At 35.4% G+C, this 15120-nt stretch overlaps 1 protein-coding gene across 1 annotated transcript in view; it reads right to left on the minus strand.

The window, feature by feature from the left end:
• GBE1 (1,4-alpha-glucan branching enzyme 1) overlaps positions 1 to 15120 on the minus strand; it is a 169176-nt gene that overhangs the window by 55237 nt on the left and 98819 nt on the right. The window contains exons 9-12 of the mRNA XM_059826351.1: positions 14814 to 14941; positions 11288 to 11386; positions 8419 to 8529; positions 5666 to 5837 (exon numbers count right to left, since the gene is read on the minus strand). Coding sequence (XP_059682334.1) covers positions 5666 to 5837; positions 8419 to 8529; positions 11288 to 11386; positions 14814 to 14941 — 510 coding nt within the window. The remainder of the gene's footprint in view (positions 1 to 5665; positions 5838 to 8418; positions 8530 to 11287; positions 11387 to 14813; positions 14942 to 15120) is intronic.

The raw sequence follows: 15120 nt of genomic DNA on the forward strand, positions 1-15120 counted from the left end.
TCAGCATTACTCTGAAAGAAAAAAGGAGCACCACACATGACAACTACCTCGATTTAGACTATTTTCTCTCCTACCTTGGAAAATCCTAGCTGGATTTCAATCCATTAACACAACTGAAGCAACTGTTGATTCTTGAGCAGTTCTGAGGATGCTGTTAACTATGAAGGCTACTGTTTCAAGGTTCCTGACTTGAGAAACCATAGTGTGGACACCGACACACCATCACATGTATAGTCTGCTGCTAGTAACCATTTTATTCATGCATTTAAATGAGTGACATGCATGTATGAAGCTTTCTTCCCTACCCTCTGAAGAAGGAAGTACAATCAACTCCCACATGATATTTCTAGTATTTGAACATACTTAATTTGTGAAGAGAACGTGGGATAGAAGGAAAATTAGCGTATGTGGTTTAGTTTTAAACTATGAGACAGCCTCTCTTTAATTGCTTTTCTCCCAGTCACTCTGTGTTTTGAGCAAGTGTAGAAATGAAGGGGTTTTTTCCAATCAACTCTAAACAAACAACAAATATTAACAGTTTGCACCTTGAGACCTTACAGAAGGGACTCTCAAAGCAATTAATGAAACCTAATTTATATATCTGGATTCTTCTCCCTGCCACTGGCTGTCCCAAGTTGTGAGTGGGAGCATACAGGGTACTATGGAACAAAGCTGTAGGTCATCTATCGCTATAGGACAAGAAGTCTATGCCAAATTCTAGGTAAGATTTCAGATTACACCCTTCTTGTTTTCTACCTTAAAACAAAGATAATTGTTTCTGTAAGACTGGCAGGAAATTAAAGCACCTAGTAGAACTGCCAGCACAGAAAGCACATTTGCCAGGTATGCAAGCTTATTAAGAAGGATGACTTCAAACTACGTAGTCTAATCTCCAATCTTTGCCAACTGAGCACTTAAAGGTTGTTTATCAAAAGGACTTGATCAAAGTGAGCTAGTTCAAAGAGCATTTGCTCTTGCAAGGCCATTTTTTAGGTCATGGTCAAAAAAGTCACAAACAGCTAACCAGTGCACAGGAGTAATAAGCATTAAGAAAGTGTACAGAAAAAAGGTGTGTAAAAATTCAAAGTGATTTGCTTGCAACATGTCTAAGAAAACAAAACCCCCTTAGGTTTAAGCTAAATATCCTTGTTCTTGATACAATTTCTTTTTTTACCTAGAATAGGTAGCAATAAAAGTAGTATTTCAGATTTTTCATCAGGGAAAGACAGATTTTGTTTTAAGTAACATTCCCATTTATATTTAAGGTATGTTGTACAATTTTTATTTCAAATTTTTAATTAACATTCTTAAAGCCAATTGTACGCACATTTCCCACCCTGATATTGGTGCTATTGATAGAGTTTTTGCACCATTCCTTTTCTTGTTTGTCAACATATTTTCAAAAGCCTTATGTTACAAAATCTCTTTGTTTAAAAAAAAAAAAATCTAAGTTTCTCTCTCCAAAATACTCAAGGGAATAGGTGATGCATAGCATTTTATTTTATTTTTAAGGCCAAAGAGAGAACAAGATCTCATTACACGAAACCATTAGAGAAGAAACTGTTTTAGTACATCCAAAAAAAACCTAAGCAGAGAGAAAGTAGATAAACTACTGTGTAAATGAACTAACAAGTGAGAAAAGGAAGCTTTACAGATAGATTTGATGATATTAGTGAAACAGAGGTAAATGTCAACCCAAATGGTAACACCAGTCAATGCTCATGATTGCAAGAAATGTTCTAGTTACTGCAAATTATTTTCTAGCTTCTATGTATAAATAAAGTTGTTTTGCAGGGAGAGAGACTTAGTCTCTGGAGTCCTAATTAAGACTTGTCTTACTATAGAAAAGTCATGAAAAATAGTGCTAGAGGTTCATGTAGGAACTCATCTCTATTTAAATCAATAGATTTGAGTTTAAGCCAATTTAAAATGAAGAAGGAAGCAAGGAAACAACTGTTAGCAGGCTGAAAAGCAAGACCCTACAGTAGCATAAAACAGTAAGTATTTGTGCTACGAAGGATCCCAAGGACCTAAAATACTATTTAAGGCCCCTTGGGCTGGATCTTATGTCTATTCTAGACAAGAAAGCAACTACCCTTGCTTGTCTAAATCTAGATGGACAAACAGATGTATCTTGCAAGGTAAGGAGAGAACACAGAGAGAAGTTCACTGAAGAACTGGCACAGCTCTTTCCCATGTCCCAGAGGGTTTCCCTAAGTACAGGGCACAGGCACTGAGCAAGAGAAAAGAAAAATAATATTTAAGGGAAAGGAACAATTACAGCTGTCTACAGCTTTTCTTCAGGGACAGGATGGAAAATGAAGCCAAAGAAAAATGAAGGGATGTACAGACAGAACACTTTTGTAGTGGTAGGTTCAACTATTATTTTCAGGAAATATGTGAAAGTCTTTATGTTGAAGTTTGTCCAGTGGGTAACAACAGTGGTTGCTTTATTTTCAGTGTGAGATCAGAAGATTTCTGTAGCATTCTAGGAGTCTTATAACAGCTTCTATTAGTCCTTGTTTTTAGCAGTAAAGGAAGCAGACTCAAATCTTAAGCCTTTTTGTTATTTTGTAGGGGGTTAAATTAACAATAAAGAATTTTAGTCAGATACAGGGTTTTTATTTTGGATTTGTTTTCAAATCCCATATTAGAGGGGGCAAAGATCTAGGTCTCCAAGTATTTTTCCACATACTTTTCTGGTTTTAATTAAGTTAATATTAGATGCATATGGTATTTCAGTATCACTCCAGTTACAAACGAAAATACTTGAGTACGAATAGAGGGTTTTTTTCCCTATTGTTTCCAATAATAAAATTACTTCCACTATTTAATACAGGAACACACCATGAATGCTTGGGACTTTCTCTTTAAGTGTCACTCAAGTTCAGACAATCAAATGTGTATTATCTATGTCAACATTTTCATGGAAGCTTAGCTGTGGCAGAGGAAACACTTAAAGAAGCATCACCTGTGCCCCTACTAAAGCACTGTGCAGAAGAACTTGTAACTTTTGTGATTTCCTAAAGTCATATGACATCTTATGACCAGTACTGGCCAGTCTCAGTATTAAAATCTCTGTCTAAAACAGCAGTTGGGTTGAACAAACTACAGCTACTTAGGATTGTTGCCCCCTACCTGCTTTGAAAGCAGAGGATTTAGACATACCACAAGTTTCAACACAATTGCTACTTTTTTATTGTTGCTATTAAACTGGCCTTCCAGAGTGTTCATTGACTACAGCAGGACGTTTATCATTGTCATGCTCATTTTCAGCCAAGCATATGGAGTTTTTCCCTTTCTAGGTTGTCTTCCATGCCAGATGGGCACATGAAGCCCCAGAGATTACTTGCAAAGCTGCACAGAAAACTGAAATACAGACCAGATTAAAGAATGGTCCCGATGGTTTGTGTTACAAGGGAACCAACTTACTGAAATGACAAAACTTTTCCTATTCACATTTAAGTTTGTATACATCATTGATTGCCTATACTGGGATATAAGCAATTGGGAAGGAAGATAAAAGCCTTCAGTGAAAGTTAAATAGCCAGCACAATGAAAAATAAGGATAACTTCCAGGATTTTTGCAGTGGTTTCTTACAGATACCTGTAAGAAGGACAGAGAAGCAGCCAGTGTGAAAAAATGAGAAAGACAGGAGAAAGCCACAATCAGTTTTTGGTATTCAGTGGAGCTTAACTTCTCTCAGCAAGAATCTGCCTGCATGTATGGAGTACAAATGATACTCCGACACAGGTGTAATTAAATATTATTCCAGATCTTCAAAGAGAAATTCCAGGATACGCTTGAGAACAGATTCCAACTCCTGATACGTTTTTTTAGAAGAGACTTCTCTTCCTCAGCATTCACTTAAAACTGAAAGTTAAGGAACTCATTTGTCACTCTATTTGCTTAACTAGATAGCATGCTGCAACATGCATTTTGAGTACACCGGATTGCAAGCATTCTGAATTTATATGTTTTCTCCTCCAACATTTATTAGAATCTTTTCACCTTTTATATATAGTAAACTATAATGTAGTTACCAAAACATCTGCAGTACTCAAGGATACACAATATTAATTGCTCAATCAACCTGCATTGACACACTGGATTTAACATGCCACATTGAATTACTCATCATTTTTCTAACCTTACCCAGTCAATCCAGGGCAGAGACATCTGCAGTTTAGCTGGCACATTTTTTAAACACCTGCTTCCTTAACTATTGCAGTATCACTAGTTTGAACAGAAGCACACACATCATACCTTGTGCATTTTGGTGCTTGATTACGCACTTCATAAGTATTTATTTCATCTACTCTTCTTTACTCTTGGGAAAAATTTCTGCATTTTCTTGGAAACAATGGTTTTACTAGTATACCATACACTGAATTGATTTGTTCTGTACTGAAGTTGCTTTAATTCTTTTCAAGAAAAATGCACAAACATGGTATTTTTTGAGTGTTCTTCTAATACCAAGGAAGAGAACATGTATCAGCACAGACATGCTTAAATCAAATGCCACCACTACCTTATTAATGTTCTCCAGTTTTTTAATTAGAAAAATATGTTTTGAAATATACTATCATGGAAGAAGGGCAATATACATCCTACAATCCCCTTTAACTTGATAATACAAAACATGTAACAACAAAAGTTGAAGGCAATATTAAGCTAAAACTTCTTTAATTTTCAAGTGTTTCATTGTCAGAAAACAGAGATGGTCATTTACAGCATGCTTTCAGCCTTTTATTCCCCATGAGACTATCCGCATGAGACCATCACAACTGCTATACCAAACTTGTCACACCACATTACAGAATTGTTATTTTTTACTATAAAGTAAGGATTATTTTGCAAAGAAATTAAGGAACATGAATATGGTAAAGAGCATCAAGCATAAATAGCTCCAGCATTTTGTATAAAACTAACAACAACATTCTACTTTTAAGATGACTACATGGAACTGCAACTTGCTGATTAAATGAGATCAACTGTTGGATGTTCTTGTAGCAATAGTGCTTAAGAAGCAATGCAACAGTTGTATTTCACAGCTTATGAACAAAAAGAAAGTATTGCTAACTCTTACTATTTCCCTGCTTCAATAGCAGGGTGTGCCTCCAATCTCTACGATTTGTCCTTGCCTACCTCATTAAACCCCTGCTCTTCAGTAAGAAGCAATGAAATAGAAATCAACTGATTCCAGATTACTTCCTGACAGTTAACAACTGAAATAAGCACAGAGCTATCTTTAGTAAATTCACTGTTACCCTAAAAAGTTTAGGATAGTAGAAGAATAGAGACAAAAGACAACCCAGCTGTGTAAAGCAAGGCTCACCACCTGAAAAATTTGCAGAACAAGAATTGATACACTAGTCTGAGTTGTAAATCAGAGTAACCTAAACTAGAAGCTTACCACATTTGTAACAGAAATAACTTTTAAAATTAGGAACTACATTGATTTTATTTTGTCTTATAATACATCTTATAGACAGAAAAAAATGCATATTACCTTTTGTACTAAGTCTTTATAAAAGCATTTACGCTCCAAACTTCAGCAATATGATAAATATTGTGGATGTAAAATGATGTCAGATCATTTTATTTCCCTGTCAAGCATTCTGTAGATGAGAAAATGAAAAACGTGTTCCTAAGATTACTTACCCATGAAGTTCAGATAGCTCTCTCCTCCAAGTGCATGAGTAATGAGACGAATCATTTTATGAAGCTGTATTCCACGATCAATAACTGGAGTAAGAGGCGAGAGCACACTCATGTTTGTATACATCTCTGCATCCATCAGTCGAAATGCCAATGTCTTATCACCAACAAGCGCCTATAAGTTAAAAAAAAAAAGTGAAGAAAACCCTTGGGCGTACTAGAAGTGTTTCTAACATACTTTTTTAAAACAGGTGCTCTATATCGTAAGGGGAGGACTCAGAAGACTGGCAAGGAGTCAAGGACATGGCTTGGTGTGCATGATCTAGCCCCTGTTCACAAAGAAAACATCCTGCCACTGCTGATGATCATCATCAGGTCAGTGACCCTAGCTGCTAATTACTGCAGCTTTGTATTGTGTTATGTGTAATCACGTGGATGTGATAAAAATAAGAAAGCAAACATCTCAAGTTCCTAGGATGTACAAATAAAGGGCTATTAACAACACTCTTGATTTAGAGATGCAGAGTGAATATGAAACATTCATTTATATGCAATCAAGAATGTGATTGGTTTTCTGTGATTTCACACAAAAGAAAAACAAACTAGTAATTCTGTCTAAAAACAGAGACTGAATTACTAACTTGCTAGTGCTTACTGTTTCTTGAGGAAGGCCACACAAATGCTATGTAACAAGGATTATTTTAATATATTAGCATGCAGAACGTTGAAAAATTTTTGGAGCATTTGTACGTAAATAACTAATTTTTGTTCAACTAGCCCAAATCTCATTTTATAGTCTAGTATGAAAACACACTAGATTCCAGAGAAACAAATGAGTTGTAAACAGGTCTAGCTGAAAAGCACCATCATCCTTTAGTTTTCCAACTAACAATATAACAGCATATATAGATGACTCCCTCAAGTAAAAAACAATCTTTTGAAAAAAAAATTTCCTATGCAACAATGGGAAGATTGAAGACTGCAAGAAACAACTCTTCACTGGACTCAGAATGTGGCATTTCTTAGCGTCATTTAATATCCCTTAATCTTTCCATTAGAAGAGAAGGTACATGTTCCCTATTCATGTTTTCTATGCCAGCCATGATTTTATAAACTGTTATCCTCTCCCTTCAGCAATCTCTTTTCTACCCTGAAGAGTCTTAGTCTATTTAGTTTTCTTCTTATGAAAACCAATCCACACCTGCTATTATTCTTACTAACTCTTTCACAGCATTTTTTCCAGTTATGCTGTATATCCTTTGGGATACAGAACCAAATCTGCCTCCAACATTCAAGATGCACACAAACCATGAAAGACTACAGTGGCATACTGATTTTGCTCTTTGCTCTCCATTCCATTCATAGTAATTCCAGTACAGTATCTGCTTTTTTGACAGCTATCAGCATTGAGTTGCTATATTCACACACTTAGAACCACGAGGCCCTGTAATCTGACTGGTAATAGTCAGCACGTAGCTCATTGTAACATATAAGAAACTAGAATTGTTTCAGCCCCTCATGTGCATCACCTCAAGCATCTTCAGACTGAATTTTATCTACACTCCCATTTTGTTTCTCTGTCCTGCTTTTCACCTAATCGTCCTGGTGTATGTCTGCAATCATTTATGGTTTTTAAATTCAAAATAGATAGATCTTCTTCCCACGTATGAGATTCTAAACAAAAAATACATAGTGATATGGAAAACAATTCAATTGATAAAATCCAGCATGAAATAAAAGGACAGCAACAGTAATGTTGTATGTCATGCTTCAGGATGAAGAATAAGCTTTTATAAAAGCAAATAATCACAGAATAATACGCATTTCCAAGTAATACCTGAAGTTTTTTACCAGGATTGGGACTCTTCTCTCATGCCTTAAGTGAACACTATGCAACACTCTCAGACATAATAATGTAAATAGATACACAAAATGAAGCTGATAACTCAGAAGTCTCTTTTTCAAAATAAACTATAGGCCTTGTTATGGACACTTCTGTTGACTTTTATTAGAGAAGGTATAGGAAATAGAGTATCAACCTCTATCATGCAGAGGAAAAAGTTGAAGGTAGGTTAAGCCTTTTATTAGAAAATGGATTTTTTTTTTAAAGTTCCTAATTTTAAAATTCTCAACCAATGTGTTTTCTGATTCTTCAGAAAGATTGTGGGAGATGAGTGTTACCCAAACTCATCATTACTTTTTCATTTTTCCTTATTCAGAACCATTACAATTGCTGTGTTTTGAACTAAACTGTTAAAGAATATTTCATTTAGATTTCAAAAGAGAATGTCTGCAATCCCTTCAGAGAGGAAACATTTTCTTAAAGGGAATACAACAGTTGCAAACACTGACTCAGTGAACAAATTTGCTAAATTGTGATATTGTTTATGCTTATCATAAACAGTGCTCCAGCTTACTTTATGGAAACCAGATTTTCAAAAGTATGGATTATATGCTTTCCTATGTCCTAGGACAGGCAGGCAAAACATTTATTCAAAACAAAAACGAAACTGAAAAATAACAACACCCACCCACTTCAAGCAGGATTTCTTTATTAAGAAGAAGGATCAAAACAAAACAAAAAACCCACAAGAAAACTCAACCAAAAAAACCAAGAAGTAGTTCAGATCTACCCATTTCTGAAATTGTTGCCTATCCTTCCAACTCTTTCCTCATTTTTAAAAAACAAACCCCACCAAAGCTCTAAACTTCATCTTTTACTTGCTTATATGTAAACAAACTAACAGATAAAATACCTGGTCATGACTCTCTGCATATGCAATGTATTTTTCTTCATACCGTCTGTTTGTTAATGTATGCACAATATTGCCCATATTCCAGTCTTCATCTTTCAGCTCCTTAATTATCTGCAGAAATAAAGGAAAGATCATTGAAAAGTTATTGCTGTTTTAACACATTACCACCTTTCTTCATTATCTTGGTACAGAAATTTCCAATGGATTGTGAACTGTATTACTTTAACTCCTCCTATTCCCAAATTTTGAAGCGATGAGCCGTCTCTGATAATCCAAAGAGTTTTTTTTCTTTTGAATTCCACTACATAAATACAATAACTAGAACACTTTGTTTCTCCTGTACTTCCACATATAAGCATGGACAACAGGACTTGCCATCTAATCATGTGAATCCTCTGATACAGCAGGCAATGTGATTGATAGGCGCTGCAAGAAAGCACTGCACCAAAAATTGGGAAGTAGTATGTAGACACACACCTACCTACACACAATATCGAAAGAAGTCCTGTATTTCAACCAACCCTGGCATATGGCAGCTTCCAACTACAGCTTAAGCACTGGGCTGTGTAGTGGAGAATGGATCACTACAAGACAGCACTATGCTATTGCCATGAAGTACACAGTAACACAAGAAGGTGCTTAGTGCAGGGACTTGCACATTTCCCTGATCTGTGAACTCCCAGTCAGTTCCAAACCACAGTTTCAATGCCAAAGCTTTGTAATACAAAAGAAGCTTTAAATTTTTTGCCATGCTAGCTCCTGATTTTTAGCAATTTAAATTAAATCACATCAATCAGAATTTTCTGCCTCATATGACGCTATTTTCTCTCTCTTCTAAATCTAGTCCAATTTCAATGTTAGTTCTTTCTTTTTTTTATAGTACTTTATAGACCTCCATTAATCACAACAACTTAAATACATATACGTAAATATATAGACATAAAAATAAAAGTGATAAAAAGGCAATAACACCAAGATGGTTGATATGATGCTGTAAAATTTAACGTTCTGATTGTAACTGTCCATGTACTCCTAAACAGCCTTTTTTTTTACTCCACAAATTCTAGCTCCGAACACATTCAGCATCATATTATGTACTACATCTATCTTTAATCTGAGCTAGTACAACCACTGTTGTGACAAACAGCTTACCTTACTTTTACAGATCCCTCAGAATTAGTTCATGGAACACTGGAGATGCTTCAGGTTTAAAACTTAGGAAGTTGCCTAGAAAACTTGCTATTCACAGGTACATATGTAAAAGCTGGAGAAATGACAGCAAGCAGTCTATGACAGTTTGATAACAACTGATAGACTCCATTTCTAAACTTCTCCCTTCCATTTGTTTCAGCTTTATTTTTGCCTCAAGAAATGTGGTAACAAACTATGTGCATCACCTCTTTCTCTAACTCAAGGTCTTCTGTTGTGGTTGCTTATATTTGCAGTCTCCTTAGCTAGAAGCTTCCTGCCTGCATCACCCTATGTTCTTGTACAATCAACACATTCCTAAGTAACCGGAGTCTGCTGGGAAACAGCCTAGACTACCTTAGCTGAATTTGCGCCCAACATCCTGTCAGCATGCCAAGCATCCAACTGCTCTCCCATGTTAAGTACATGCTTAGGCTGGAAGATTTTTCTCCAGTTAAAGAAAGGAACTTATTGCAGGATAGGTACGTTTCTTCTCAGACTATCGCAAATTAAAATAAGCAGACCATATCAGAGATTGCTGAATTAGATTATCCAGCTTTTGCCCTTGTAAAATTCTACAGTCTGTTTGTCTACAGAGGAAACTGCTCATCTTTGCCTGTCCTGAAGCGCGGTAAAGAAGTTGCAGGTGTAAGGAAAAAAGCCATCACAACAAGGTGTTTCTTGTTACTACAAAAATATGAGCCCTCACTACATTCCAGGATTTAAATTACACACTCCAAAATTTAATGATGCTGTCCCTGTTGGAAAAGCTGGTAAGTTTGTCTTCTGAAGAAAAAGAGGTTTGAAAACTGTTTTTCAATTGGCCCTCCACCTCCTAGTTACAAAAGTGAAAGATGCTGAAGATAAGTTAATTTGCTTTTTATTTTAAGCTAGTGACTACATTTATTGAAGCATTAATGCTCATATAAAACTTCTATTGTTTTCAGATCATCATGATAGCCTGAGGGATTTGGATGCAATCTTCTATCTAACTGAAAAACATTCTCTTAAAATATCAGTAGAAACCTTTTGAGATCATTTAGTGTTTTATTCCTTTTCTTGTGATTCTCTGTATTAAGCAAAAGGTGATTTAAACCCTTATCGTAGTCAGTGTTTATTAGTATATTATTGTTCTTGAAAAGCATTTACAGATTTTTAATTATTCTTTTTGCAACCCCACTGTACTGATTGCTGGTGTTTGTATAATTCACTTATGTTTACTTTGGTTAAACTTTCAGCTCTACCTATGTTCAATGCCCAATTTCAGGAGGCTTCATTGCATGTTTTCTGGGTGTGGTTTTTTTAAAATATTTAAATGCATATGGTTAACTTATTATCTACCTGTTCACATTCAATACAGACTACACATTCTACAGCTGTTGCAAGATACAGGTTATTTCAAAGAAAATTAGTCTATGTGTATTGTATGAAGAAAACAAATATCAGCTAGAATGCAAAGAATAGCCCCTGAACTTACTCATCTTTGAAACCTACATGGTATCTGACAGCTTTCATTTCAGTCACTAATACCTGTGCTCAAGCCTGTCAGAATTTATTTTAATAGGACGTTAACAGAAGAGAGGAAAATTTGTCAGTAGGATTCAGAAGTGGTTTTGTGTATGCACAGATAGAGAAACATCCTGCTTTGAAGAGCGGAATGTATTTTTAAAAATGTTCTCACCTGTATCCACTTATCTGGAATAGCCATGGCTAGTCGATAATCAAAACCCACTCCTCCCTCCGCAACAGGACGGCAAAGAGCTGGCATTCCAGAAACATCCTTAAATAAAAACCCACAACATAATTTACATAGCATTGCAATTATTAGTTCAGATTTTCTACCATACAGTAATACTTCTATACAAACACTCTGTAAACTCTAAACAGCTTCACAGATTGACCTGGGTAAGGGAGAAAAAAAAAAACAAAATAAAAAAACCCGTGAGTGATTACTACACCCAGATTTGCTGTTTGAATGCAAAAGTTGCAGGGAAAACCATTATGAGTTTTCTCATCAAATACTCTACTACAAAATATTTTAATAGAGTAGATATTTGAGGGGGAAGAGACCTCAGTAGATGCAGAACTGGAAATAATTAGCTCTCTTGAGCTCCAAGTAATCAATAGAAAGTAGAAAGTAGTCAACGAAAGTCAAATTAAACCTTCATTTTGTTTATTGATATTTTGCATAAAGAATGGCATAAAAATAAAAGGCTCAATATAAAGTACAGTAAAGAAGAAAAACACAATCTCTACCATTTTCCTAAATGCACAGAACCAAAACTATTGATCCATCTAGCCCTGGAAAGTGACATTCTCTTACTGCATAATTTTCCAGTTTCTTATTGATGGAGGCTGATCATTCTTAAATTCATACTTCGAAGTTCTAAAATATTTATTTCACCATTTTATTAGGCAATTATGTCACACAGCATGCTTTTTCTAAAGTTAGCCTATCTGTATAGAAAATGCAAATCCCCAATAATTGCAAAATATCTATCAATACTCAATTTTATTAACTTATGTCAGTGAGAAACCATTCCACCACAATGGCTGTGGATTAACACATACCTCTTGTGTTTACACAAAAGACTTTATGGAATTAAATTCTGACTAGCACCAGGGCTTAATTAGGAAGCTTATTCTGATTTTCTGTATTCAATCCAGTTCTCACTCCAATTGCTGTATTAGACTAGTGAAAAAGATACTTGCGCATGAAGTTATACAAATATACGCATACATGCACACACACAGCCCCCCACCCCGCCCCCCCATACTGACATCAGTGAGGAAACAGACCACATCATGATGAAGCTCATAGGTGGCATCCTGGGGGGCGGAAGGCAGGGCTGCTATCCAGAGGGACCAGGACTGGCTGGAGGAATTGATCAACAGCAAGCTCAGGAAGTTCAGCAAGGGCAATTGTTAAATCCCGTTCCTGGGATGGACTAAGCTCTGCACCCATACAGGCTGGGGACTGCCAGGTGGGGAACACCTCTGCTGGGAAGACCCTGGGCCAGCAGCAAGCTGAGCAAGAGCCAGCAGCCTGCCCGGGCAGGAGAGATGGCCAGCAGCATCCTGGGCTGTGTGAACAGCAAAGCCAGGAGGGGATTATCCCCCTTTACTCAGCAGTCATTAGATCACACAGAAAACTGCATCCACATTCCACATGCTATAAATACCAAATAATGAAGTGGAAATTCTTTCCAAATTTTAGATATTATAAAAGGAAGTTCAATAGCTCTCCTAAATCAGTCAGAAAGGATAAAAACAGACTAAAGCTCTCCAAGTTATGCAGCACAAGATGATCTGAAACAAAAGCCTTTCTCTGTGATGCTATGATGCCTACCTGGACAAGGTCTGAGTCTGAGATTTAAGTAGCTCACATCTACTTTAGTCACAATTTTGAAAGTCAGATTTTTAGGAAGTAAAATTCCAAATTCAATACTATTTATAACTATCTATATCTACAGATTTTACCTGAACACTGAAAAAAAATATCTACAGATTTTACCTGAACACTGAAAAAAAATATTCAGTGTTAGTTTGTTGCGTATACTTTCCACCAAATGTAAACAGCTAATGCCTAAGTATTTGTTCAAACCGTAGTTTGAAATGAGCTGCATATTAAAAAAAAAAGAAAAAAATCACAGCAGTAAGGTTTTTTTGCCTGTTTGTTTTTATAATACTTCAGGCATGATGTAATTTTACTTAACATTTTTTCTTCTCATTATACAAAACTTAAATCAGAGCTTTATTTAGAAGGCCAAAATGAAAAATAAGCATAGTCAGTAATAACTAAAAAAATAGAAACTACTAAGACAGTGAATATACAGAATATTAAAAAGCTGTAAAAACTATCAGTTAAATAATTAAGGAATATATTATAATTAGTTATGGCTAGACAAAAGAATTTTTCTCATGTGGCACTCATTCCATCATCATTACAGGCAGGCAGACATTCTTCATTGCCTTTTGTAATTCTCAATTATGTCAATAGTTTCTCCTTCTGAAATTCTCCTGTAACCATGCAGCACACTGATCAACTCTATTTCGTGTAGTGACTCCCCCCAGGCAGAAGAATGATATATTGAAACAGAAGCACTTTTCAACTCAAGCAAGAGAAACTGAAGACACATCTTATTAAAAAAGAACTCTTAGGCCAGGTAATATAAGCAGACTGAAATCACAATTTCATTGGTAGAAATGCTTATAATCTAAGACTATCTAGAAAATGAACAAATTTCACTTCAAATAAGCCTACAGCTCAATGAAACCGTCTCAAGTTTACTAGTAGTTGCTCACCAGATGCTGTTTCTGATAGCTTGTCATTAAGGTTTTAGCTGTGGTTGTCTATAATATAAAACTCTACCATAAGTAAGGAATGAAGTTAAGCAGTATTTTGTTTTCTGAAGATAAATAGGGAACTCTTAAGCAATACAAAAAGTTTTATTAGAAATCTGTATAGTCCCTAATGATATCAGATAGATGCAACTTTTTCTTTCAAACAAAAAGAATTATTTAAACATCACAACAGAAAAATCCTCAAGGTTTACGTTATTTTCTTTTTAGATGAAGTGAAAATAATCACTGAAAAATGTACCCATTCATAGAACTTTAATGCTCTGGTGTTTTGTACTATTAAAAATTCTATTGCCAACAATCAAGTTTTTCAGTCAAAAAAGTTTAATTTATCTCAATCAAGTCAAGTAATATAGTCTATTTACTCCCTCAGAAAACTAGCGAAACGTAACACTAAATTTAAATTAGCATACACATTCAACATTCATAAATTTACCGCATTTATTTTGAAAAGGAATTGTCAATTATGCCAATATAATCCAAAATACGCAAAACCACACTAGGGCTGTTAATCTTTAGTACCATGAATCACTAGTGACAAATGGCAATCATGCAAAAGCAATAAACTAATAAAAACAAATCTTATTACAAGTTCAAGGAGATGAAGGAAAAAAAAAAAGAAATCCCCACATTAATTAATGACCCATTAATGCAGAGAAAATTCCCAAAGTGCATATTCCGGTTGTTTTTCCCCACAAGGCAAAGTCTGTCCACTAATTAATATTTCTCAGCTCCTGTCACTCCTTGAGTACCTGAAGTGTGACTTGATAATTAACAGGAAATTCACATCCCAAAGCAAACTAATCAATATTAATGTCACTGAGGATGGCAAATTCTGATCTTACCTCTGCTATGGTTATGCATTCTGGATGCAAGAAATTAATCATGTGGTTGGCCAGCATTAGATAACACAAAGCATCTTCATCCACATGTAGGCCAAAATATTCGTTGTAATCTCCACTGAATCCTGTGCCTAACAATACAGGAAGTTTTAAAGGCCACAGTTGCTTTTTTAAAAAAACACAGATTTTGCAATATGCAATTTTATAAGCACCAAATTCATTCATAATTTCAGATCATGCACATACAGCAGCACAAGAAGATATTAGGAAATCTGGAATTTTTTGAGCATTCAGTGAACTTTTACAGCAC

This window comes from Gavia stellata, chromosome 1 (genome assembly GCF_030936135.1).
Source record: "Gavia stellata isolate bGavSte3 chromosome 1, bGavSte3.hap2, whole genome shotgun sequence".
Lineage (NCBI taxonomy): Eukaryota > Metazoa > Chordata > Aves > Gaviiformes > Gaviidae > Gavia > Gavia stellata.